We start from the raw sequence: 24,988 nt of genomic DNA, 5'->3' as shown, positions 1-24,988 counted from the left end.
AATCAGTCTTAATTAAAAGAGATTTGAGTCATTTAATTTAATTTACATATATTATATGTAGAGTCAAGAAACTCATTGGTAGAGTTTATATTTTTGTAAGAAAAAAAATTGCGAGGAGAATGCATATTAGCTGACTCAGAAAAGTTAGAAAAGTTGACCTTGGTCCTGAAAGGAGTTGTATTCCATCATGAGACAACCAGGCTAAACACATCTTTAACGATACGAAAGAAACTCCGAGAGACGGGTGGGAGGTTCTACCACAACCGCCATATATCCAGACCTAGAGATTATCACTTTTTCAAACATTTGAAAAAATTTCTTAATGGTACAAAAATGGCCTTAAGAGAGGCTGTGAAAATGAGCTGGTAAAGTTTTTACAAATTGGGACTAAGACTTCTTCAATCACGGAATTATGAAATTGCCTTCAAAATGGGGAAAAGTTATATAACAAATTGGTACATATTTGATATAAATCAAATAATCATAACTATGTTAATTTTATTTCGAAAATAAAACCGAAAAAAAAGCTCCAAACTATTTACGTCACTTATGATTTAATATAAAAAAAGGAAAAAAATACACTCTGCGAAGTAAAATTGAGGACTTTTTGATCACGAACAAAGAGAGTGGTCAAACTGACATCTGCCCCCTCTTTACCCAGTTGGTCTTATTTCCTGTTGAAAGCATTTAGTGATGTAGTTTTACATAAGAGGTCATTCACATACACCTCGCAGTCCAACCCCTGACATTAAGAGCCTTCGCATCCTGCCTCATCAACTTGAACTTCTGGTAATCACGGTGTCCACGTCCTCCATATCCCAATTTCTAGTATCTACAACTGCCAAGGGGCCTCTCATTGTTTTAATGCGTTCAATCTTGTAAATAAGACTCCGGAAGGCCCCTATGACCTTCATAATCTTCTCGACACTGAATTGGCCGAGGATAAAACCTCACACCCTTTGCCTTTTCCCCTCTTTGCTGACAACAGTTGATTGTTCAAAGTTTTTTTTTATTGTTTAGTGTCCGGAATAGTCTCTACTTTTAATAACGCAACTTATATTTTCAAAATATTCACCCTAAAGTAACCCAGATTGATTTAAAGCCAAGTCCACGATTTTATCCAAATATAAATAGGTAAATAATAGAGATTTTAAATGAATTATTGTTTTGTTTTTTCACGCCCAAAATTTAACTCAAAAAATTCAAATTGAAAAATCTCGAAAACCCAAATTGGGAAAAATATTATAAATTAATGTCATCTGTGATATCACAAAAGCGACATCTTGCAAAGGGATTTTTTTCTAAAAGCTAAGGAAATCCCTTCAAGCTAACGGTCGTATTTCGTCACTTTATTTCCTAATAATTTTGTTTTGGACCAGTTTTGAGTTTGAGAACCGAATCACAAGACTACGTCACAAGGAAATGAATAATTATTAACGTTATTTTTGAGCTATAATTAATATTTATTATTGTTATCGTTACTGCCCCATTATAAAATTTCACTCCCTCCCTCATTCAGCATTTTGTTAATGTGAAAATGCGAAACTACTATGGATAAATTACAGGCTCTCGACAATAAATTAATGAGTGCAATAGCGTGTTATAGTAATTATTTATCATTTCTGTGAAGTTTGTACGAGTACTGTGTGTTTCAAAAGTATTTATGCATGGCGTATGCAGCGATGGTGACATCCAACCCCTCTACCATGGATTACTAATGTATACAAAATTTTACATTACCAATTTTTTTTTTTTTTGCCTTTAAAATTTGATACAATAACATAAAGATTAAAATAACAATAAAATACATCAAGAGGGATTGCGATAAAATTAATCATAAATAAACGTTATGGTTTATAATGAACACCCTAGATCAAAGCCCAACCCTTCAATATTAACATCCTATGTTTTTTACAGTCTATATATAATTATACTAATTTCTATCACTACAAAATATGAGTAAATAAAAAAAATTAAATGATAAAATTAAAACAGACAAGCACACAAAAACTATTTCTTCAATGTTCTTGTCCACATCATCAGGTATCTTTTTACTAATCATTTAAGGGTTGAGTAGAACTTGCATGACCATTGTGGAGAAAATAGAACAATGTCTGCGTCGTATTTGCATTCTCTATCCTCGTAACGGGGGTTCATTAAGGGCAAGGCTACGTATCTTGCTGCAGATGCAATGACAATTTTCTTCAGAGAGTGAAAGCTTATTGGACACTCAGAAGTGAGGCAGCTTTAGCGCTAACTAAAGTAAAGCAGATATCCCTAGTTTCGTGGGTCACATTTTCTGCCCTTGAGGCATTCCAAAAAGAAAGTAGGCAAACGAGTACTTTACGTCTCATTTCCAAATTTCGACGGGCTGTATTTACTTCAACTCTTCCTGTAAGGACTGTGGAAAGAATTTTAACTCAGTCATCCATGCATTTGCAAGAGGCTCGGCATTATCTGGTCTTCGATATTTCTTCGATGTGAATATTGATCTTTTTTTCAATCTTTTTGATTTCTATTTGAATTCTAGTTCTACTGGACGTACAGATTAAACTATGCAACAGAATACTTTTCCGATGTCTGAAAATCACATTTATTTATCAACCAACGAAGCTGAATGGAGATTATGTTTTGCTTCTGTTTGATTGTTAGTGTGTTTGTCTATTGGTTTACGTAAAAAGTCACATATTGATTTTGATCTAACTGTGTTTGAAAATTGTATTTGGTCAGAGTAAGAGGCCAATAAATTTGGAGAGGTCAAAATCAAAGGTAAAACTTTGGAACATTTTGAGCTACAGAGCTCAAATTGGTGTACCTATGTGGTTTTAATAAAAATGGTTTATAATCAAATTTTTTATAAATGGCTATAGGGTGAGATTTGCACTTTGTCTTCTAGTTATTTGTTATTAAAGTCATAAAACACAAAAATTACCGTTAAAATCTTCAACCGTTGAAGGTTTGTCCTTTAAAACCTTTTTTTAATCACATTTTGGAGGAAAAGAAAATGCATTCTTCATATTAACAAAAAAGCGGGCCAGCTAAAAAATACACACGAGTTACATCACTACTTATAAATCCCCAACAAATCCTCAGTATTCATTTCCATCTTTCAAAAACACATTATAACTAGACATTCTCTCCTTCGAAATTAAAGACTAATGATAACAGTTAAGGGAAAAAATATGCTCCGATTCCTATGAAGTATAAATTTATAACCCCTTATTTTTTATTTATTAGATAAATCTATCCATTTTTCTATTTCTGGTGACGTCATTGAAACGAGTCTTGGTTATTAATACTACATAAATTTAAAAAATAAAAATTTAAATAAATGATAGCATTACCATAAAAGTGATTACTCTATATTTCTTAAGCGAATTTTACTTAATTTTAATAAATTGTCAAATAATAAGAATCAAAATGCAAAGCACAAATTCTGGTTTCATCATAATTGAATTTATCTTTTCTTTAACAAGACACAATCCAAGCCTTCCTTCTTGCAAGGTCTTTCGGTAATCGGCTGATGAAACTCCTCTTGGGATTTTACAAAAAACCACTGCACAGCCTCTTTAAGTTTTATTTACCTAATTAAATTAAATATAATATATGAAGGATCACAAATCTTAAAACATATTATTTATTAATATGTGTTACGTCTATGTCTTAATAATTCATGAAATTTAGAAGCTTAATTTTGGCATTATATTTAGTAAAATATCGCTTAAGAAATATCGAGTAACCACTAATTTTAATTTTTTTAATTAATGTTGTATTCATATCCCAGAGGCATCCCAATGACGTCACCAGAAATAAAAAGAGAGTAAATCTGCTATGCTAGCCCAGCCATTTTTTTGTTGTCTGACCTTAATCTAGTAACAATTTACAATTTTAGATTGTTTTTAAAGAAAAAAATATATATTCGCTACGTGGTGTGACAGTCCGCAGCTTGTTGTTTAAGCTAATTCTTTAATAAATTGGGCATGCTAAGAATAATTTTTACAGCATCCTCTATGTGAGTAATATACACCTATATTACTTATGAAATAATACTTTCATTCAGGGAGTTGTATTACTTTGCTGCAAGGTGGCATTTAGGTTGACAAAATTATAAGAGTAAACAACACTGATTCCCTATTAAGTGACATATATAACTAATTGTAACAAGTAATTCATATTTTAGAGGCCAGGAGATGAACCCCAATACAAATATGCCTATTACAAATTCGTAATCAGTTCCCCATGTACTACAAGAATTAAATATATAATTTAAAATATTCTTTTTTAATTGGTTATTTTGTGTTTTTTGAGCCAGAAAAATGGGATATCGGAAAGTTTGGTACTATTATTGTTGTCATTGTAAAAAAAAATTGAAATGTCAACCCTAAAAAAAAGTCATTTTATATTTCAGACGAAAAATGGGATGATATTTTAACATCAAAATTGATAAATAAAATTACTTTTTATTTTCTTTTAATGGAAAAAAAAACTTACTTAAGTGTTTAAGTTAAATACGGAAGCAATGTATTAAAAAAATGCCAAAAAAGTCTTGGTATTTCCTTTAAAATAGGTCATTTTAAAAGCAACATAAAATATTCTTTTGTATTTAAAAAAACGACATTTGATAGAAAGGCCGCACAGAAATACTTTTTTATTAGGAAAAAAGAAAAACCTAGAGTCAGGAGAAAAATGGATTGGTTTATTATTTTCTTCATGTTTCATTCGGAAGAAATGGGACATGAGTACGAAAATTTGATAAAAGTTCAACATCCTCAAAAGAAACCTCCTAGAAACTACTATATATGAAAATAAAATGACTTTCTACCTGAATATATGTGTATTGTTTTTCAATACTGTTGTTACTATTATTTAATTCTTGAAGAGGGAACATAAAAGTATACAGGAATCACTGTGATAGACAAAGAATAACCCTAATCGACATCGCTGTAATTCCGGCCTAGGTATATCATTGCTAGATACGGAGTGGGGTTTGTGTTTATTTATTTCATATCATAGCATAGTTTAATTAAACGTCATAATTAAACCTGCCTTTCTCCCAAGCCTTCTTTAAATTGCCATAGTGACTACGTTAATTTTTGGCTTTTATTTTTAATATAATTTTCAAGTAGGTATAAACATTATAGTAGAACAGTTACTTAACTTGACTTAGGAATTGTTTTTGAAGTTCATATACATCATGTTTACGTTCTGTTCTATGCGCAACCTTGTATCGAACCTACGCACATTGAGTTCAAGAGAATAACTTATAGTGAGTCCGTTGAACTACGTCGCACCATCATTTTTTTCATTTGTATCTTTATCACCAGTGATACTAATCGGTAAAGAGGGGATGAGTATAAAGAAAAAACTAAGTATAGCGATTCGAAAAGGAAAAACAGTTGATGCGTATGCTCTTTCTTCTTCTTTGTGCATTCATGTTTGTCTTAAAATCTCCCTCTAAAAGAAGAATTCTCCCCTATCTTTGGTATAAATTAATTTAAAAATGCATTATAAAATATATGTATATATTACGATATAATTACAATATTTTCCCCGCACTAATGCTATTTTAATGTAAGAAGAATATCCATTTAAAACAATAATTCATTTTTGCTTTAATAGGCAGCTGATATTAGGAAGGGTCTCAATTCAGGTGTAGCATATGTTTCACTCCCACCCTTCTTCCCACACTCTTACAAAAAAAAACACCTCAACTCATCGGTTTTTTAGCACGTCTGTTTTTTAGACTTGGCAAGCTATAGAGTGAATTTTCTTTTCCTAAGCTGCTATCATTATAAATTAATTTCTGAGAAGTGACATTCCTTTTCTAGCTATCATTGAAATATACGAACCCGATTTGCTTGCCTCATAAATGACAGTGAATAAGCCAAAGGATGTATTGCCAAATTATGATTGTAAATCGTGTGTATTTTGGGCATATTTAAAAAAAGAAAGCGAAAAGCAACATGGTAAACCTGTCAATTTGAAAAATGTTTTGGCGGAGAGCAGTTTATCTGTCCTGATGTTTTATTAGATAGCTACAATCAGCTGTGATAATGGAGGAGGGGAGAAAAGAAAAGAAACATGGGCAATGGAAATGATTACTCTAATGTCGATCCTCAATTCTACTCAGAGCTCAACAAGGACTTAGAATTATAAGTCTCCAACAAATCCTCAAATGTTCAATTAGGTTTTTTTCTATAAATTGAACGTGGTAGAAACAAAAGTTCACTACTCAAGAGTTAAATGATAATGACAAAAGCTGATGAAAAGAAAATGCATTCTGCAGATTACCAATTCCCAAAAAACGTGTGAGCTAAAAATACACTAGATTTGCATCCAGAGTTATAATACCTTGTTGGATACCAGGGACAAAGGATGATTTCCCTACGTATGACCTAATTTGTTCTATTTTTCTATTATTACAGCTGCTTGTAGCTGATCTAATGAAACGTCATGACTGCTAAGCTGGGTTTCTCCAAAATATTCTTCAAATTGTCAAGGTAGCCATTTTGATTTTCTGTTTCTTTTATTTTAACTTTACGGCAAATCATATAAATTTCATCCATGTCAATAACACTGTGAGTTTATGAGATGAACACTGAGCAGAGCCAGCATCACCCTGTATTTATACAGCATACCACTATAACTTTTTAATATGTTATTCATTCAAGAATAAAGAATGATTGAATATTTAAACAGTTTTTTTTATTCATATTTTATAAATGTTTCAAGAATATTATTTCATTTCAATGTAAGAAAAGAAAAAAAAATTCTTTGATATTTTTTATTTCTTTCTATACCCTCCCGTCTTATGATTAAATTCAACTTTTTTTTGAAGTCCTATGACTATATTATACAAATTAAATAGATTAATACAATAGAATATTTTATCTGTAAGAAAAATATGATCTTTTCCCAAGAAAAATATTATTTTTTTGATATTATATTTCATAGAAGTAAGAAATGAATTAAATTTGGTATTCACATAATATATTGCGTGAGTGAACCATGATGGAGCCGTGGATGGATCCTGCTCCTATGCTTTTACTATCTGCTTACATATTTCTTGTTGGGAATCCTTGTCTTTCTATAAATTAATTGATTATGGCATTAAGGTGAATACGCACGGTTATCGTACGTATATAACACAATAACTAAATAGGGGATATGTTCTTAAGAACTTTGAATGTTATAATCTTCAAAACATAGCAATTCTCTATTTAGAAATAAAGAAATTCTCTGATTTAAACTCATTCTTACATGAAGAATTGTTGAGATTTGAAGATTATAAAATTTAATTCTAGTGGGAGTAAACGTCCTTGCTAGGAATTATTAGGATTTAACGAACGAACAGACATACAATTAAGGGCACTTTGCTTCATTAATATACTCTCCGTCTTTCATGGGAACACTCACATGTAAAACTCACCTGCGGAAAGTTTGTTATCGTGTACTTGAACAAGAGTGATATATACATCAGCGTTTGGCCAGCAAAATCTTGTAATAATTTGCCCGCTCAAAACTATACTCGTCCCACATACAAATATAAACATAATTTCAACTTTATTTTACTAAAACTATATAATTTGTTAGTGTCTTAGCATTACGCTAATCAGTCATTTTAATGCGAAATTTTCTGATCTTGAGTGAGCAATGGTCATAATTATATAAGTTTTACTGCAGGTTTTTCTCCAATTATAAAGGATTTCCACCTTGTCCAAATGGAGCGTGAGATGTAAACGATGCGAATTAAAATAATCACTGAGATAGCGCTGTACGTCAGGGGCCTAAAATAATGAATGTATTCATCAAAAAAAAAAAAACTATTTTATTAATATTTGCTATACATTAAAATGGTTATCAATTTTATTATATACTAGAAGAGAGTGCACGCGTTGTAGGGATGAATAGAAGGGAATAGAAACAAAGAATGAAGGTAAAAGAAAAAAGACAGAGAGACGGATGTAGAAAGAGACAGAGAGAAGGAGAGAGATAAAGAAAGAGGTTTTATTTCTCTCAAAAACAGCATATTAATGACCATGAAGGCTCAAAAAATAATATAAGAATATTTTTGTTTATTTTATACTCTACTTGCTAAATTTCAGACTGATCTGTTTGACTGTTTTTGGCTGTTATCTCTGATAACAGCCAAAACAAACTAATAAATATATATTTATATGATTATATTTGTGAATGGCTGCTCCTTGTGAAAAGTTGTCCCCATATGTAAAAATATGCTTTGCAATGTTTCAGACCCATAGAAAAATATTGACATAGTTCGAAAACCAATTTAAATCATGGCTTGAATAATTTTATGATTTGGAAAATAGATAAATCACAAATGATAATTTAAAGTCAAAATTTAAAAAAAAACATAGTTAAATTTAATTAAAATTTGGTATATGTTTTGTATATCATAAAATGAATTAATTTTATGGGTCGTACATAAAATTTATTCTATGGTAATATTAAATCAATAACAACATATCAAGTATTATTGCCTCCAACAAAGTAGGGCATCGTTATAGTCATTAATGTAAATTTTACCTTAAATTACCTCCGCTAAGAAAGTTGAATGGAGATTATATATTTGTCTCTGTTTGTTTGTCTTCTACTCACCAGGATTACGACAAAAGTTCGATTTTGATCTAACTTGGTACGAACATTATATATGGTCACAGTAAAAGGCTATTTTGCATTTTGAGAGTTAAACACAAAACGTTATAAACATATAATCGTGCCTAACTTTGATACATATTGGGGTACAGAGCTCAAACTGGTATCTTTATGTAGTTTTAATAAAGACACTTCAATTAACAAAAAGTCAAGTTGAAGAAAAATCACCATAAGCGAGGATTTGCAATCTACTGAGTGTCCATTCTAGTGCTTACTTGTACCTTTTAATCCCTTATAATTATATTTAGTTAGTTTATGATTGTATCTCCAACAAAGTATTCATTATGGAAGGCTCTTTCTCCTGTCTCTTGCTTTCTGGCCGTATCTGTAGTATTTTAGAAATACTACATAACGTTTTCTTATCAAACCAATATTTATTTTCAACTGTTTTGAAGAAAAAAGAACCGCCAGTAATTAACATATCTACTATCTAACTTACAGGAGGATTCTCCCTCAAATAAGTATTAGAAATACAACAAAAGTTTGACATTTTGATTTATCATGTTTCAAAATTATTCTGGTTGGACAATAATGAAACTAAATTGAGAACTCGTAAAACGAAGTGCTAGTACTCATGGAAAAAAATTACTTCAGATTGAGTGTCTCCAATCATATGATAGAAATGATTACTTCGGAGGCTCAGTAGTCCAGATTCCCAACCTGGCAAAATTCATTTGAATTTAATACAATTATCGCATTAGAAAATTCTGAAGAAAGCCCACGTTGAGCACCATATCCTTGATATATCGTCATGGCCTTACAACGATATATATTCTTCTGACCTTCAGCCGTCAAATAAAATATTTGTACACTTATTGGAAATATTCTTCTTGGAGCTATGAGCCTCTGAAGAAAAAACAACCGTTTTAAACTTTAAGCAGAGATAACTCAAGCTCTAACATGATGTATACAGTATTAAAATTGTTTGAAAATTTTTAACATTGGGTATTGAAAGATATTCCTATAATTTATTCATATCTTTAACACCAAGCACTTAAAAACAATTTGAATCTTAAAAACAGCGTAAAATGGAACATTTTTTAAGGCCCTGAGGATAATAATAAAAAATTAAGGCCATATTTGTAATCAGAGGATCAAATTTAAGTATTGATCTTTTAATCCTTTGGAAGTACTGCAAATTGCACTTGAAGTAGCAAAAATATATTGTCATCATAAAATAATTAAAAATGGATGGATTTGAAAGACCATATCGGAACTATTAAAACAGTTTCATAAATTTAAAAAAAATTGTAAACTAGAGTTAATATTCTTGGGTATATCTATTTGTCCCCGAAATTTGAATGTAAAGCCTATAATTGACCTAAGTACAGGGTGGACCTTGAATACTCTAAAATGAACAATCGCGTATAACTTTTTATCTATATTACTAGACACCTAAAATTTTGTATGAACACTACTCATATACCATATTAATAGGTGACAAAAAAAAATTTGTCATTTGTGGTTTGAAAAAACCTCCATGGGAACGTTGTCCCAATCTCTAATTAGGAAAGCTTTCAGCAGATCCAAATTTGAATGGGGCTTTATGCAGTCTTGTCCTACAAAATGGAGTATATTCTAAAATATATCAGATTCAAATACAAACTGGATGGAGGCTAAAAGTTGTTTGCAAAAAAAGATAGGAAAAAGAGTGTCACAGCATTTTGGCATCATATTGGACGTGTTAGAGGGAGCATCTTGCTGAAAGTTATAAGTGTCTTTCCTTAAGTGGGAATTGGCCCATTGTGATATTCTATATATATCTATATTAACATAACTAATATATACATACAAAATAGGTTGGGTAATAGTGAATTAACATAACATTCCGATAATACAACTATAATATATACATATTATTAATGTAAATATACTACACCCATCAATAGAAACCTTTCTGAAGAATAGTGCACACGTAATCAATTTTGTTAATTTTGAACCCTGAGAGCACAAAGATTATAAACGTCTTACAGGGCCGGCTAATAGCACCTTATATCATAACTGACACTGATTTCTCCTTTCAATAGATCCTATAGGACAAATCAGATCCTCTTTTGATCAAAATTTTGTGATTTGAAAATACCTCCACAGAAAAACTTTATCATCCCTAAAAAAACAATAATGGGACGCGTGTCATACATTAACAAACAGAGGGATTTATTGCTTCTGTTGACTCCCTTTTTTCTCGTAAATGAAAGCACACCAAAAAAAGGCTTTAAACAAACACTATTATTTATTAGGAAATTTTTACAATTATATTTCTAAACCTCTATGATTTATATAAGTTTAATTTTTATAGTATTTCGTGTCCACCCTGTAATTATATATACAGGAGGGGGAAATGCCTTCTTTTCTTGATATTTGTTCAATGATTGTTTAACATATCGGAGGGGGGAGAGTTGATTATGATTGACGGATTAGTTCCGCTGTTGATACACTACATACATGAATGCAGTGAAATGATGAAACATCTCAGACATTCAAAAATGATACAAGTACTGATTTAAAATGTATGTGTGTGTGCAATTGCATTGTTTTCCAATGATTTTTTTACGTCGCCAGGGTGATACAGTTCTATCGGAATTCCAAATAGCTAAGAGCTTCTTATGGATGTGGAAAGGTGGTTTTAGGCACCAATCAGTGTAAATAAAAGAGGGAAGGGGTGGGGCAAAGGTAGTGGATAATGTAGGTGTGCCGGTTAGCGTCTGCATTCTGATTGGCTTGGCTGAGTGACGTCACATACTTTGTATTCACTCAAAAATTAAAACAATAATATTAATATAACAACGGGAATTGAGAATTTATCAAGGTGGTGGATGATATAACTCTCTTCAATGTGATGCTCTAGTCAAGGGATCTCGATTCTTAAGGCTAGATCCAATGAATAAGTGTTTCACTCCGTGGATCTCATCACCTTTAATGGAAAGTTCGTTCATTGTGCAACTACCTCTTTATAACAAGGTGACTATTGATTTCTGATCTCGTTAATAATTGTTCCTTTACATAAATTCCTTCAGATCTTCCACGGAATCGTCGTATACTTCTACATATAAGAACTAAGGATTCCATTAAACGACAGAATAATCAACTGGATAACCAGTAAGGAGCAGGGAGAGTTCTCATCCTCCACCCCCCAGCTCCTTCTTTGAAATTATTGAAAGTCAACTCTGTTTCGTCTCCTACTCTAAGAAAATAATTCCATTAATAAGGGTCTTTCAGTTTCCTGGATGTATATAACGCAGAAATCACTCATCCCTATCCCATTTAAATCAATTCCATTTATAAGGTGGACTTCGTGATATGCAGTTAATACGGATAATTATATAAGCTGGACAGTTCAAGCTCTCGCCTGATTGCTTCATGCCTACTGAGTCACTTGGCATCGGAAAACAAGTGGAACATGATTCTAGACTGGTAAAGATAATGTGCTTCTCTTTTCTTGATATTTTGCTCTACAATGCATATTCTACTTTGTTATTACATATAAATAGTTATTCGGAGCTGATAAGTGATTAAGTGTTTTACAAAATATAAAACAAACTTCTTAACTTCTGTAGAATTATGTAGAAATATCTGAATGTCATTGACATTCCCAAACTTATTGTGTCGGGAATCCTTCTCTAAACAGCCAAATTGCTTGTCACCATATTGGAATATTACTCTTGCAAAGATCTAGGATCTCAACACGAATCAATTAATTATTAAATGTTTGCCTTTTCTAGATAATTATAAGTTGTTTTACTCAAAACATTAATTAAAATGTAACAATATAATAATACGATTGTTTTAGTATTGATTGAAAAAATAATAAAGTATCAATTATATTCTTCAAAATTTACATTCCCTATTTATGAGTTCTCTGTTATTTTATTTTTTCTATCTTATTGATTTATTCGGTTTATATCTTGGAAATGCAAATGATATTTTGTTATTGTGATTGTTGTCAGGTGAGTAGTATTTCAAAATTCTTTCTATTAATTATTAGCTGTAGAACTATTAATGGTTTGTATTATAAGCTATTGCAAGCAATATACAAGTGGGAAATCTTTAGAACATTTAATTTCTCGAGTATTATTCAATTTTTTATCTCTTTCTGAATAGATAAGTAAAAATCACAAGCCAACAGAGGCCTATTCAATGTATCATCTTCAGTTCTGTTAGCAAGATAAACTCTATACTAACATAAATAACAAATTAAGATCTAGTTGTGAGTTTATTTCTTTCACAAGAGGGTTTCATGTTAAGAAAAAATAATTTCCACTTATTTTTAGTATATAATGGATTTATTCCATATAATGATTGTTTTGATTATAAAACTATACCTAATATTAAGATAATGGTGTATATCCCCTATCCAAAGAAAATTGAAAAATATTCACAAATGATTAGATGCAGTTGTTCAAACTTACAACTACAAGGCAATTAATAGTAATAGTTGTCTACCGTATTATATTCATAAACGTAGATAGATGTTGACCTATTTTTTTATTTTTCATACCTACAAGGATATAGTATGAAAATAAAATGCAATTCCCTATTATATAGTGCCAGGCCTAGTTTGCAAGTATAAAATCTTACATTTTAAGTTAGATTCCTTGTAATTTTAGTGTAAAATACAAGTACGGGCTTGCGTTTTCCACACATATGTGACGTCATTAAAATGGGATTCTTACTTCTGTCAAATTGTAAAAATAGTGAGCGACACACACTTATAATACAATACCTTGGTAGATTATGGATCCAGGTCCACTACTAAGCTTGTCGGGGCCCTATATTATGACTGGTTGATTATTAAAAACGTAGAACATACTAATTTTTGAGAAAAGTCATACTAATTTGTTTTTGTGTTGATGGACCACATAGGATGATTATCTTTTCTAAGAAAATCTAATTTGCCTTCATAAAAAAATTTAATTTAGAATTATTCACCTAGAAATCTACAAAAGTAATACATTTTGATACTCTCACATTTGTTAATTGACATCTTGACATTTGCTTTTAGGCTGAGGATTTGATTATTGGTTTTTGGATTTTTTTTCGAAAAAAAAGTTTCTTCAATTTGGGGCTTAGGAATTTTTTTAAGTGAATAAAAAATGGACTTCTCATTTAGACAATTTTTCGATGCATCTATGTTGCTATGTAATTTGAAGTTTATAACAAAATATTTTTTTTTTTATTCATAAAAATAATACTTAAGTCACAAGAGCTATTTTAAGAGTTTTTTTTTTTTGTTTTTGGGGACCCCAAAAAAAAATGTATATATATAATCTTACGCACACCCATGATTCTAGCTTTATTTTTGTATAGAAGGGCCGCAAATATCCACATTTTATTTTAGATATTCCAGACAACACAACAAAGTATAAATATAATAAATAATTATATTCCTCATGCACTCTATGAATGCTTGAAATAAACGAATTACGACTTTTATCATAAGAAAGAAGTCCATACCTGGGGGGATGGTTTGTAGTATATATTATAACTAAGCCAAGTTAACATGACGGGGGGTCTGAAAAGTGAAATAAATAATATGCACATATGCTGAGTCTTCACTATTGTAGGGTTTTTTACAGATATCACAGATAGGTATGCATACACAAAAAGCAAACACAAATGTTTTAATTAGTGATGTGACGCAAGTTGAATTTTGTTGAATAAGTATTTTGGAGTTTTGAGAAAGGAAGTCAGTCTTGGAATATTTACATGTTAATATGGGCTCGAAAAAGAAAAACAAAGAACCCCAAGTTTTGACGGGGTTTTTTTACGAGTCCAGTTTTTGTGTCTTTTTTTTTATTTACCTCATAAAAGTTGAGGTCCGATGTACGCGTTTTGCTCGTGGCACATCACTAATTTTTATTCAATATTAACACAAGTAACAAATTTCATTTTGGCATGTTCCAGTAAATATAAAATACTCTTACAAGTTAAAACCATATCATTTTTGTTTTATATATATTGGCTTTGTTAGAAATGATGAGCTCTGATAGACCTAAAACACGCATTTTGGTAAAACCAGATCATTTACAAAGTTTTGAACAATTTAAAAAAAAGATTTTTTGCCCTCCTATTCTGTTTTCAATCAAATGTAATAACTATTAAAAACAATACATTAATATTTTTTGAGTGACGGTACGATTAATCAGAGTCGGGAATTGGCGAATCAGCTGTATTTTCTGGATTTGGCATCGGGAAAATAAATTTTAATTTGCAATTCCGATTCTTATATAATATTTAAACCACCCAAAATTAGGGAATTTTTGCTTTTTAATAGAATATTATTATTTGAAATTTAATTCAATTTTTCAAAAAAAAAATTCTAAAAAATTTAAATTTCTATGACAAATTAAGTATTTTTTTATTTTTCTCCTGAAAATTTAATATTTGAATTTTTTTTTTTTCAAAAATTTTTGTTAGTTGTGAACAGTTGTGGCTTTTGAAAAGTTTTCTCCAAAAACAGTAACTTTTTGAGAAGAGCCATGGGCTTTGAAATTTTTTTCCGAAAAATTTATTTTTTTGTGTCAGTTGTAGATTTTTGAAAAAAAAATAAATATCGAAATGTATCCTTAAAAAAATTTAATTTTTCAAAATTTCTTATACAAAATTTCAATTTTTGGATTTTTTTTTCAAAAAACTTCCGAAAACCAAGCCCCCCTCCCTAAAATATAATCCTGTAGACGCCCCTGATAGCAAAATTGTATTTTTTACTATTTTTTTAAAATATTGAAGAATCAGCATCAGTAATTTTACTAGAATCGCATCGGCATCAGGATTTTTTTCCATGGAATTGTCTCATCACTAATATCTTTAAAAATAGTTTATTTGTGTACAAATGGTTAAAAGATAAAATTAATAAAATCTGCCTGAGTTTGGGACATAATTGAGAAAGAAAACACAATTTTTCGGAGGAAAAATGTTAATTATTAATAATATAAGGTCGTTGATCGTTTCAAAATCGTTCAAAATTTGTCAATGATCATTCTTTACCAAAATTCATATTTTAGGTTTATAGGAGAAAACATTTTCAAAAAATAAATGCCAAAAATGGACTAGTGTAATATTGGTCCATACAGACATCAAATTAATTTTAATGCTGCATAAGTTTTTAATATTTTATCTAAATTTAGAAATACCAGTAAATATGATTCATACTGTAAAAAATATTTTAACAAATCAATTATTGTTGATTTTTGTTTTGATTCTAGTGTCGGTTTTGTATTTTTATGCGGGAACTCTATCTTATTTATTAAGACTGTACTAAGTTGTCTGAATCCATGTTTATTAAGTTACTTTTAATTTTATTAATATATAAATTCAGATTATATGTTCATAAGTAATAATTGTTTTGAAATACATAATTTTAAGCTGTAAAAAATTGGGTACTTTTTCAATATAATATATTTTGGCCCCTAATGACCTCCTTGGGATTAATCATATCTTCGAAAGAGAGTTCAATAGATTTCAAGGTATTTACCCCTTCTTTAACTATATATATTTATTTATTTTTTAAATGTTCTTTTAGAGTTGCATTGATTAAGTATAAGTAATCATTATATAGGGTTGATCTAATCTAGTGGTACACATTTTATTATTTTCAATCCGGGATGACATCGGTACAAAATCAGAGACATCTTATTACTGAACAGAACAAGCTGAGGCAGTTTGAAAGACCAAAGAAGATTCCAAATTTTCTCAATGCAACCAAAGATTCGGGCAATATTTTGCTCCGAAAAAATTTCAGCGTTACTTCCACTGTGACAAGGTAGAACAGCCATTACATCACAACTGAACATCCAGACAATGTCTCAACTCCAGTGAAACATGTCTTCAGAACAAAAAGTCCACCCGGAACCACGTTCTTACGCGTTGCGGAGTCTGCCCTCCCATTTTTGTGGAGAGAAAGGACGGCTCCATGCAGATGCTTACGTCGAACTTCTTGAAAAGAAAGTGCTACCTTGGGGCTGAAAAAGTTCGGGACAACATTGTTTTCACTAAAGACGGAGCTCCGTGTCAACGTGCTGTTAAAACACAGGCACCCTGAAAGACAACTTTCCAAACTTTAGGGACCTCAACATGTGGCCACCCTCCTCTCTAGACACGAACCCCTTGGACTACTCTATCGAGACTCTTCTGTAGGATAGGGTGTGTGCTACTCCTCACGCGAGTGTACAGTCTCTAGAGGCTTCCATTAAGAAGGAGTGGACTAAGCACGAGTCTGACAACATAGTCAAGGTATGCTAGGGATTTAGGCCTCGTATTGAGGCAATTACTATAGCTGAGGCTCACATAGTGAATAAAAATTGTGCCAAGCTCTATTTTTAAATGATTTTGTTAAATAAATGTCCTCACAAAACATCTTGTTTAAATGTTACTCTTGAAAAATTGAAAAAAATAATATGTGTACCACTAGATAAGGTCAACCCTGTAGTATTAAAATTACTCCATATCACCTAGGAATCTTTTGAAGTCGTTTATTAAATATTGTTCCTCTCTTTTTAAAGTAAATTTTAATTCACCGTGTTATCAAGAACATTCATTTGTCAAATTTCAAACCGATCGGTTAGCTATTTTATCCTCAAAGAACAAAACTCTGATACATGTTGGTTTGGTGTCATAAGTATCCGGCATGACTAAGAAATGGCTATAATTGTTTACAAAAAAAATCAATGTATTACAAATAATCAATTATAAATCATATGTTTCAAAGTTTGAAGGTGCCACGTTGTATAGTATTTGTTTGGCATCCATCAATAGTTAATATTTTCAGTGAGAATATGTGAAAATGGAGAAAATTGGTCATCGTTATGTGATACATTACTCTTATTTGAAAGGCCTCAGCCCAACCAATATAAAAGTGGAACTGGATTTTACTCTAAGTGAGTCTGTTCCTTCGTTTGCAATAGGTAAATTTTGACTAAGTGAGTTTAAACGAGGTCATACGAGCAGCCAAGACAAGCATCGCAGTTATCGAACAAATGAAATGAAGACTCCATAAATTGTGCAGAAAATCCACAAAGCGGTATTGATGGAGCGTACACTGAAAATGGGCGAGCTAGAAGAAATCGTAGGCATTTCAAAACGGGCGGGATATCGCATATTATCTGAAAATTTCGGCATGAGAAAGCTGTGTGCAAAATAGAATGCTCACACTCGAGCAAAAATAAAATCGTGAAAAATTTTCAGTTGAGTGTTTAGCAAATTTAACAGCAACTAAGGAAAAATTTTTGAAGAAAAAAAAAATCAAATAAAAAAAAATACGATTTAGTACCAACATCAAGAAAACGCTAAAAAATGCTTAGGATACACAAAAAATTGGTCTCACAAAAAAAAGACTGGTCCACAGCCTGAACCAAATATAGCTTTTGGTCTAGAAAAATCACTTAAGAAAGGCTTGGGAAAAACAGTCTCGAACAGAGTCTCAAATCTTATGGTGATAAAAAACTAATTAAAGAGAAGTCGGGATTAAAAAGGCCGTAAAATTAAATTATTAAGGTTAAATTATTATGTCCTACCTTTGACATAATGGTAAATTGTTGCGTCTCTCCCTCGTCAAGACGCAACAATTTTTCTTCCTTAAAACTATTGATTTGACGCGAGCTAAATTTTGTTACTAGACTATTTCCATGTTTCTTAAAAAAACACTAGGACTTTAAGCTATACTCGTAATTAAAAGCTGTCATTTAACTTTTTTTGGTATAATTTATGTTTAACAGACTAACTTAAAAATTATCTTAACTTATTTGAATCGTGGTCATAAGCGTAATTCGACAGTTTATATAATCAAGACATAAATGTTTAATTACAGTGGGATTATAACATATAATGTAATTTGCTTTAAAAACAATAGGCATAATCTTAAGTTTTGACAGGTTCAGAGTAAATACTCTCCTTTGCAGGGGCGTCCGCATGAAAAAATCCCAAAATTAAATTATTTGGAAAATATTTCAAATAAAAAAAATTTGAATTCACAACTCTTCATAGAAAATAAATTTTTTTGAAAAAAATTTCATAAGTTAAAAATCGAGTACCAATTAATGAACTTTGCTCATAGCATATCACTACTTAACAAATTTATTTGGCCCATTTCTCACTGTTAAAATAAGCCTACCAATAAAATGACAAATCCCTCTTTTCTTAGTCAGGAGGCAAACTTACAAAATCGCCAAGGAATCAAATACTTCTTTCCTCTCCTCACCCCTACATACAACACGAAATAAAGAAAAGATTGTACACGATGAATAATTATAATCTATTTACATTCATTTAAAAAGAAAAAAAAAGATACTAATAACTTTAATTATAATAGTATAATGATAAAAAAAGACACACATTTTTAACGTATGGATTCGTTAACATTTCATCAAGTGGTTGTAGAGTTTATTGTAGTTGTAGAAGTCATAATAAAATAATTAAAAATATTTGACAGAACCTAATACGCAAAAGTAAGGAAAGTGTGATGAGACGGCGGGAGCGTGTGAGTAAATGATTGAATAAGTCATTGTGAGGAGCCAGAGAATTTAAGAAAGATTCAAATTATTCTTCTTTCTTCCTCTTTGCAGCTTCTTTACAAATAATAACTTCAAAATACAAAAGAAAGAGAGATATTCACAACACACTACATACAGTATCAAAACACACGCAACATCCCCTTAAACACTTTCTTTGTTTCATACAAAAATAATACTGGAATGTGGAAAAAAACCAAAAAAAACACACTAACAAGTATGAATGGAGAACTTTATATGTTTTTAGAAGAAAGAGGAAACGGGGGGGAAAAGATCTATTTTGAGAGTTAATTACTACTAAATAAGAATAATAATAATTATATGAGAGATTGATTCTATATATTTTTTTAAAAGAAATAAAAAAATTCATTAGAAAGGGAAAAAATAATAATAACATAGGCCTGAACTAAATAACGCTTTCTCTTTTCTTATAATAATAATATTATAATATAATATATACTTAAAAAAATGGTCAAATTGTTGCGAAAACATAATGAGAGATAATGACTCTATATATTATAGATTGAGACATAAAATAAAATCATGACAGGCAGGGAAGCGAAAAAAAACAAAAAAAAAACACACAACAGGGATGTGAAGTGAGGGAAGACTCTCTTTGTGTTGATCGATTGATTGGGGCGAAGAGGAAATTGTGGAGTGTATATATAAATGTACACGAACATAAAGATGTCACAACGAGCAAGAAAAAAAATGTACAAAATGTAAGGGTTTTATAAGAAATTTGAAGAAAAAAATATCACCGGATACGCTCGTAGATAATTAAGATGTACAAACAGTATTATTATTATAATTATTAACTAACAAAGAGATTCACATACACAACCGTAAGATCTTTTTTTTTATTTTTCTCATTTAATTGAGGCATCATATTATTAATATATATTTTTTTTTTAAATCAGATAAAAAAAACTACTAAATAAAGAACTTGCTTCTCTCCAAAAAAAAAAAAAAAAAAAATTTAAATACGTTTTAAACTCAGCTTTTTGTATTGTTTTTTGAAAGGTTTTCCTTTTTAGAAAAGGTCCACAAATTTAATGTTTTTTTTTAAATGAAAGGGAGACACAATAAGTATAATATTTGAATAATTCAATGAGAGACCAAAAAAAAAATGGAGGATAATACTTTGTAATTCACTTTTTGAAAAAATGCAACTACGTACAAAAAGTAAATTCTTCCCCCCTAATATGATTTTTCTTCTTTCGTTTTTGAGTTATAAAGAAATGAAGAAGAATACAGAAGAGATCCACACAACAAGAGAGATTCCCATTCTTCTTGCTTTAGCAGTTGTCGCAGCAGCAGCAGAGTAGAAGAGGTATAATAATAATAATAAATGAGGTCTTCGTCGTCATTGTCCTGGACGACGAAAGAAAGAGAGAGAGAAATGAAGATTCGATTAAGTCTGTTAGATTTGGTGGTGGTAGATGTGTGTGTGATGGAGGTGTTTGAGTTGGCGATGATGATAGTACAACAAATGTTAAAAAGGTAGAAATTAAAAGTTTTGTCCGAAATTTCCTCCTCCGTCACTACCTCCTGCTCCACCTGGGAAAGGAGAGCCGCCCCAGGGAGAACTTCCTCCAGGAGCTACAGCCGCAGCAGCTGCCTTAGCAGCATACATATTGGCTTCTTCTTGAGCTTTTACAATGTTTTTCTTATAGCGAATCCGCTTGTTGCCAAACCAATTACTCACCTAGAAAGGAAATAATATTAATAACGAGACAACAGTATGATGAAACGAAGTAAATATTTATAGCAATACTATCTATATACGTAACAGAAGTGTACTCGAGTCAAGTGATTTGTTTAAGGTAACTTTGGACTCAAATAAGTAAGTAATAAGGAGTTCTGTGATTCGAATACACATCTTTGATATATAAAATCTGGAGAAAACGTATAATAAGTAACACAATATTCGTATTTTTGAGCTCTGGGCCGAATCAAGGCCGTGTTAGGACAATAAAAACACACATTTGAGTTAGAATTTCAACATATTATGCAATGTGGCTTCTTTGGCCTTTTTAATAGAATACAAACTCTTCTTTAAATAAGAAAGGAGGATCTGTATGTAATTTTTTACTTTATAATCATACTTGAAAATTGGTTAATCATTTCAGTCCAAGTAAAGTCGAATTTAAACATAATAAAAATGTTATGGAGGAATATATGTATTTTCAATAAACTGTACGCTTTCGTAAAGTCGCACTTATTTCAAGTTCGAGTAATACTCGATTTTAACACTAAATAATACATAAAATATATGTACTCGGGCTAAATGGCTTGATTAATGTAACTTAAGTCCTTTTTAGTCAAAAAGTAAAAGAATATCCCTTTTCTAGTCCCAATCGGAAAGAACTAAGGAGTTTTGTGACTCGGGTAAACAACTTAGGACTGTTCCATGTTTGTAACGTAGATTTTATAGAGGGCACCAAACATTTCCTTACAGTATAAATCAAATAATAAGAAAAAATATATTTGTACATATATAAATGTGAGCTTCACAACAATGGACTTGACCCTAACACGATTCCAATGGTCCACGATAAGTAGGGGTATATTAGGACAAAAATATTTACATACTTGTGACACAGTTATGCCGCATTTCCTCGCTAATTCTTCTTTGACTTCTTCTGAGGGGTAGGGATTCGCTAAATTAGAATAGAAATACTCGTTCAGAATTTCGGAAGACTTTTTACTAAAATTCCGTCTCTTTCGACGAGCGTCCAAAAATCTGGAGCGTAGAATCATGACGGCTTCGCAGGTGCTTTGTTTCAATTGAATCTAAAATCAAAATAATGTATTAATCATCAATCAGTTAAGTATTTGTAGAAACTTACTTGAATTGCACTAAACTTCCTATTAATAATATTGACCATTCTTTCAATTTCTTTAGGTGTAATTGGCCTAGTTCGTGATTGCTCTCGAAGTAAATTCATAACATGAGTAGTAAATTCGTTACAACCCTGATCATATTTTTCAACTTCTTGTGAATAAATGGTTCTTATTTGAGAAAGTTTATTTTTGTAGTCGGTGTGTTCAATCGCTGTTGCTCCATCTTGGAGATTTTGTGCTGCAGTAGCTCCAGCCTTATCTATAAAATAAATTATAAAAATGGGAAATTGCTGTAATACAAAATTCATATTTATACATATTATAAAAATTGGTATAGTATATAGTAACCAAGGAGACGCCTGATATGCAAAATAAAGAAAAATACCCATCAAGAGTAACAACTCCTTCTACATTTTGCATCGTAATCCATAATTGACAATAGTCCAAAAAAATTGCATGAAAATTAAATATTTACAATGTAAATGCATATAGAAATTTCTAGAGAAATTTACGCTAGTTTGCAATATATACATATGAAAAAAGGCCAACATGGAAGAATTACTTAAAATAATAAGTGAATCAGCGAAGTAAGGGGGGATTCAGGCATCTTTAAATGAACAAGTAATCATCTTTCAAATTTTACTTAGCTTTTATTATTTAATAACAACTTTTTCTTTCTTTTCTCCTAAACAAATACGTTTTTTTATATAAATGTGCATTATTAAAAACGTGTGCAATTTAATACTTTATTTTATATCCTGATTTTAACTATACTTCATATATTAAAAAAAAAAAGGATCTTAATACTTAGTTGATGCATTTAAAGGTGTCAATAAAAGAAGAAGAAATAAATTCAATGAAAAATAGATTATTTATGTTTATGTATATACACACATAAATTTGGCATCATACAATTACTGTCAGATATTTGTATTTATACAAGAAGGAAAAAGACTTGTTGATCTAATTAATTACTAAAAAATACAATGTGAAATAACCCTTACCAGTACCAATTCCCTCTGCAACTAACATGTTATCTAGACGCATGAGTTGAGGATCAGGAGGGTTATCATCTTGAACGTTCCGAAGGGATAGGACGGTTCTTTCCTTAATTTCACACAGAACGGAAAACAAGGCGGATTTCATCCTATGACAATTCAGAGTGTGTTTACGAGCCTGCAAATGAAAGATAAATATATTTATATACATAGATAGATGGGATGATATGCTATAATTAAGCATACAAAAATATAGGATCTACAAGCCCCACAAGATTGGATATAGAACAACTATTTGAATATTTGATATAGATTCAATATAAATTTAACGGGTGGGTTTCAATTTAATTATGTACAATTTGCAATAAAAAATGAGATGAAACATTTTGAATGAAGAATTTACTATCTAGTTATTCATATCAATTATTGAATTTCCATTCGATATTCCCCATATAAATCGTAAGAAAAATACTAATTGACAAGTATAATGTGGCACATTGAAAAAAATATTTTTCTCGTAAATATATATAGACCGTTTTCTCCTGACTGACTTATAAATTACATCATCATTGAAGGAGACCCCCATCTTAGGGGGGTTGATAGATGATATTTAATGAACTATGAGTAAAGTCCATCAAATGCCTTTACAAATAAATAGAAAAGATCTACATTGAATACTACTTGATAAAACACTGATATTTGAATATAATCAAAGTAATCTCTGAGGAAAATCCCTATGAAATATCTTATTCTTTCAATTAGTTAATTTACCATCTAAACTATGTAAATAAGACTGTATTACGATCTAATAACTTATTTTGAATACATGTTATGGTCAGAAATATAATCAAACTATGCCATTAAGATATATTTTTGATAGTCAGATTTAAGTCCTTTGATTTGTTGGTCCCATTTTGGCATCCATTATTTTCCTTAATATGAATGAAAAAGGGGGTTTCATTGTATTACAAAACTGTTCTTCAGGCCTACAAAATGGGGTATATGCATCAACAATGCTCACGTCACGTGAAAACGCACTTTGGTAGGGATATCAAGTGTTCGAAAAGGAATTTATATAATCAAGGTAATATAAAGGACTTCTAGTGTAAGATTTGGCAAGAGTGTTGCAATTTGTACAGGGCACACATTTAAGCAAATATATATTCTATTCAAAACAAGTTTTGAAGCGGAATGGATGCATATTCATGGCACGAAGGGGTCCAGGGTTCGTATTTGTCATGAGATGAGATCTTTTAAGTGAGTGAATAGAAATGACCAACTTAAGGTGTTGATTCCAGGGGCAGGATGGGAGAAAGGATCCTTTATTATTATGTCACAGATCCGGCGACGACGTGTACCTGTGCTTCGTCCAAGGATTGATCCGTGATATTGAGGATTTGATCCAGGATTTGATTGATATCCGAATAGGTAGCATTTCCCGAGTTGTTGTTAGACCCATTTTCCGCGGGAGCAGGGGTTGTGGAGGATCCGTTGTTGGAGGCGCCAGAGGCCGCAGATTCAGTCGGAGGTGAACCCACAGGACCCGTATCTCCCGCTTGAGGACTTTGTTGTTGACCCTCTAAGTAACCTGGTTGATATCCTGTACCCGTGAGCGGATGCATTATATCGAGGATTCCTTCTTCTTCTTCCAATACGATGCACACACGCAAGAATAGAATATCGATGTTGCCGTGATGAACAAAGCTTGACTTCTTTCTTAGCTAGCTCTTATTAGTTTCTTTCTTCTTATTCTTATTACTCATGTACTATCTGCTCTTTTATTCGCTGAGGGAAAGGAGAACGCGCTAAAGTTCCTATGAAAAAGCGCAAAATGACGTCAGGTAAACTAAAGCTTTAAAACAAAGATACAAAACGCGCCTGTTAAGTCGAAGAGATATATTGGTCCTAGTAGTATTCTTTTTCCAACACAAGGTGTCGCTTTTTATAATACCACAGTGACGT

The 24,988-nt window shown here is 31.1% G+C and overlaps 1 protein-coding gene across 2 annotated transcripts; it reads right to left on the bottom strand.

Moving 5' to 3' along the window:
• Positions 1-19,021: 19,021 nt before the first annotated feature.
• LOC121128534 (homeobox protein extradenticle) lies at positions 19,022-24,764 on the bottom strand. Of its 2 annotated transcripts, none has more exons than XM_040724130.2 (5): positions 24,385-24,762; positions 23,039-23,204; positions 22,034-22,287; positions 21,777-21,977; positions 19,022-20,889 (listed from the first exon to the last, which is right to left on the bottom strand). In XM_040724130.2, exons 1-5 carry the CDS (start codon positions 24,646-24,648, stop codon positions 20,692-20,694), a joined length of 1,083 nt encoding a protein of 360 aa, XP_040580064.1. In that variant the 5' UTR covers positions 24,649-24,762; the 3' UTR covers positions 19,022-20,691. The 2 variants fall into 2 exon arrangements, with proteins under 2 accessions (XP_040580064.1, XP_040580056.1); XM_040724122.2 differs by having other exon boundaries at positions 19,962-20,889; positions 23,033-23,204; positions 24,385-24,764.
• Positions 24,765-24,988: the final 224 nt, after the last annotated feature.

The sequence above is a fragment of the Lepeophtheirus salmonis genome, chromosome 1, assembly GCF_016086655.4.
Source record: "Lepeophtheirus salmonis chromosome 1, UVic_Lsal_1.4, whole genome shotgun sequence".
NCBI lineage: Eukaryota > Metazoa > Arthropoda > Copepoda > Siphonostomatoida > Caligidae > Lepeophtheirus > Lepeophtheirus salmonis.
The sequence above is the reverse complement of the archived record's forward strand: the minus strand, read 5'-3'. Positions and strand labels throughout refer to the sequence as shown.

Coding starts and splice junctions, on each gene's coding strand:
- LOC121128534 (XM_040724122.2), bottom strand. CDS start 24,648: ATGCATCCGCTCACGGGTACAGGATATCAACCAGGTTACTTAGAGGGT. Junction 21,978..22,033: donor GGAAGTTTAGTGCAATTCAA/GTAAGTTTCTAC, acceptor TTTTGATTTTAG/ATTCAATTGAAACAAAGCAC. Junction 20,890..21,776: donor GCGGCATAACTGTGTCACAA/GTATGTAAATAT, acceptor TTTCCTTTCTAG/GTGAGTAATTGGTTTGGCAA.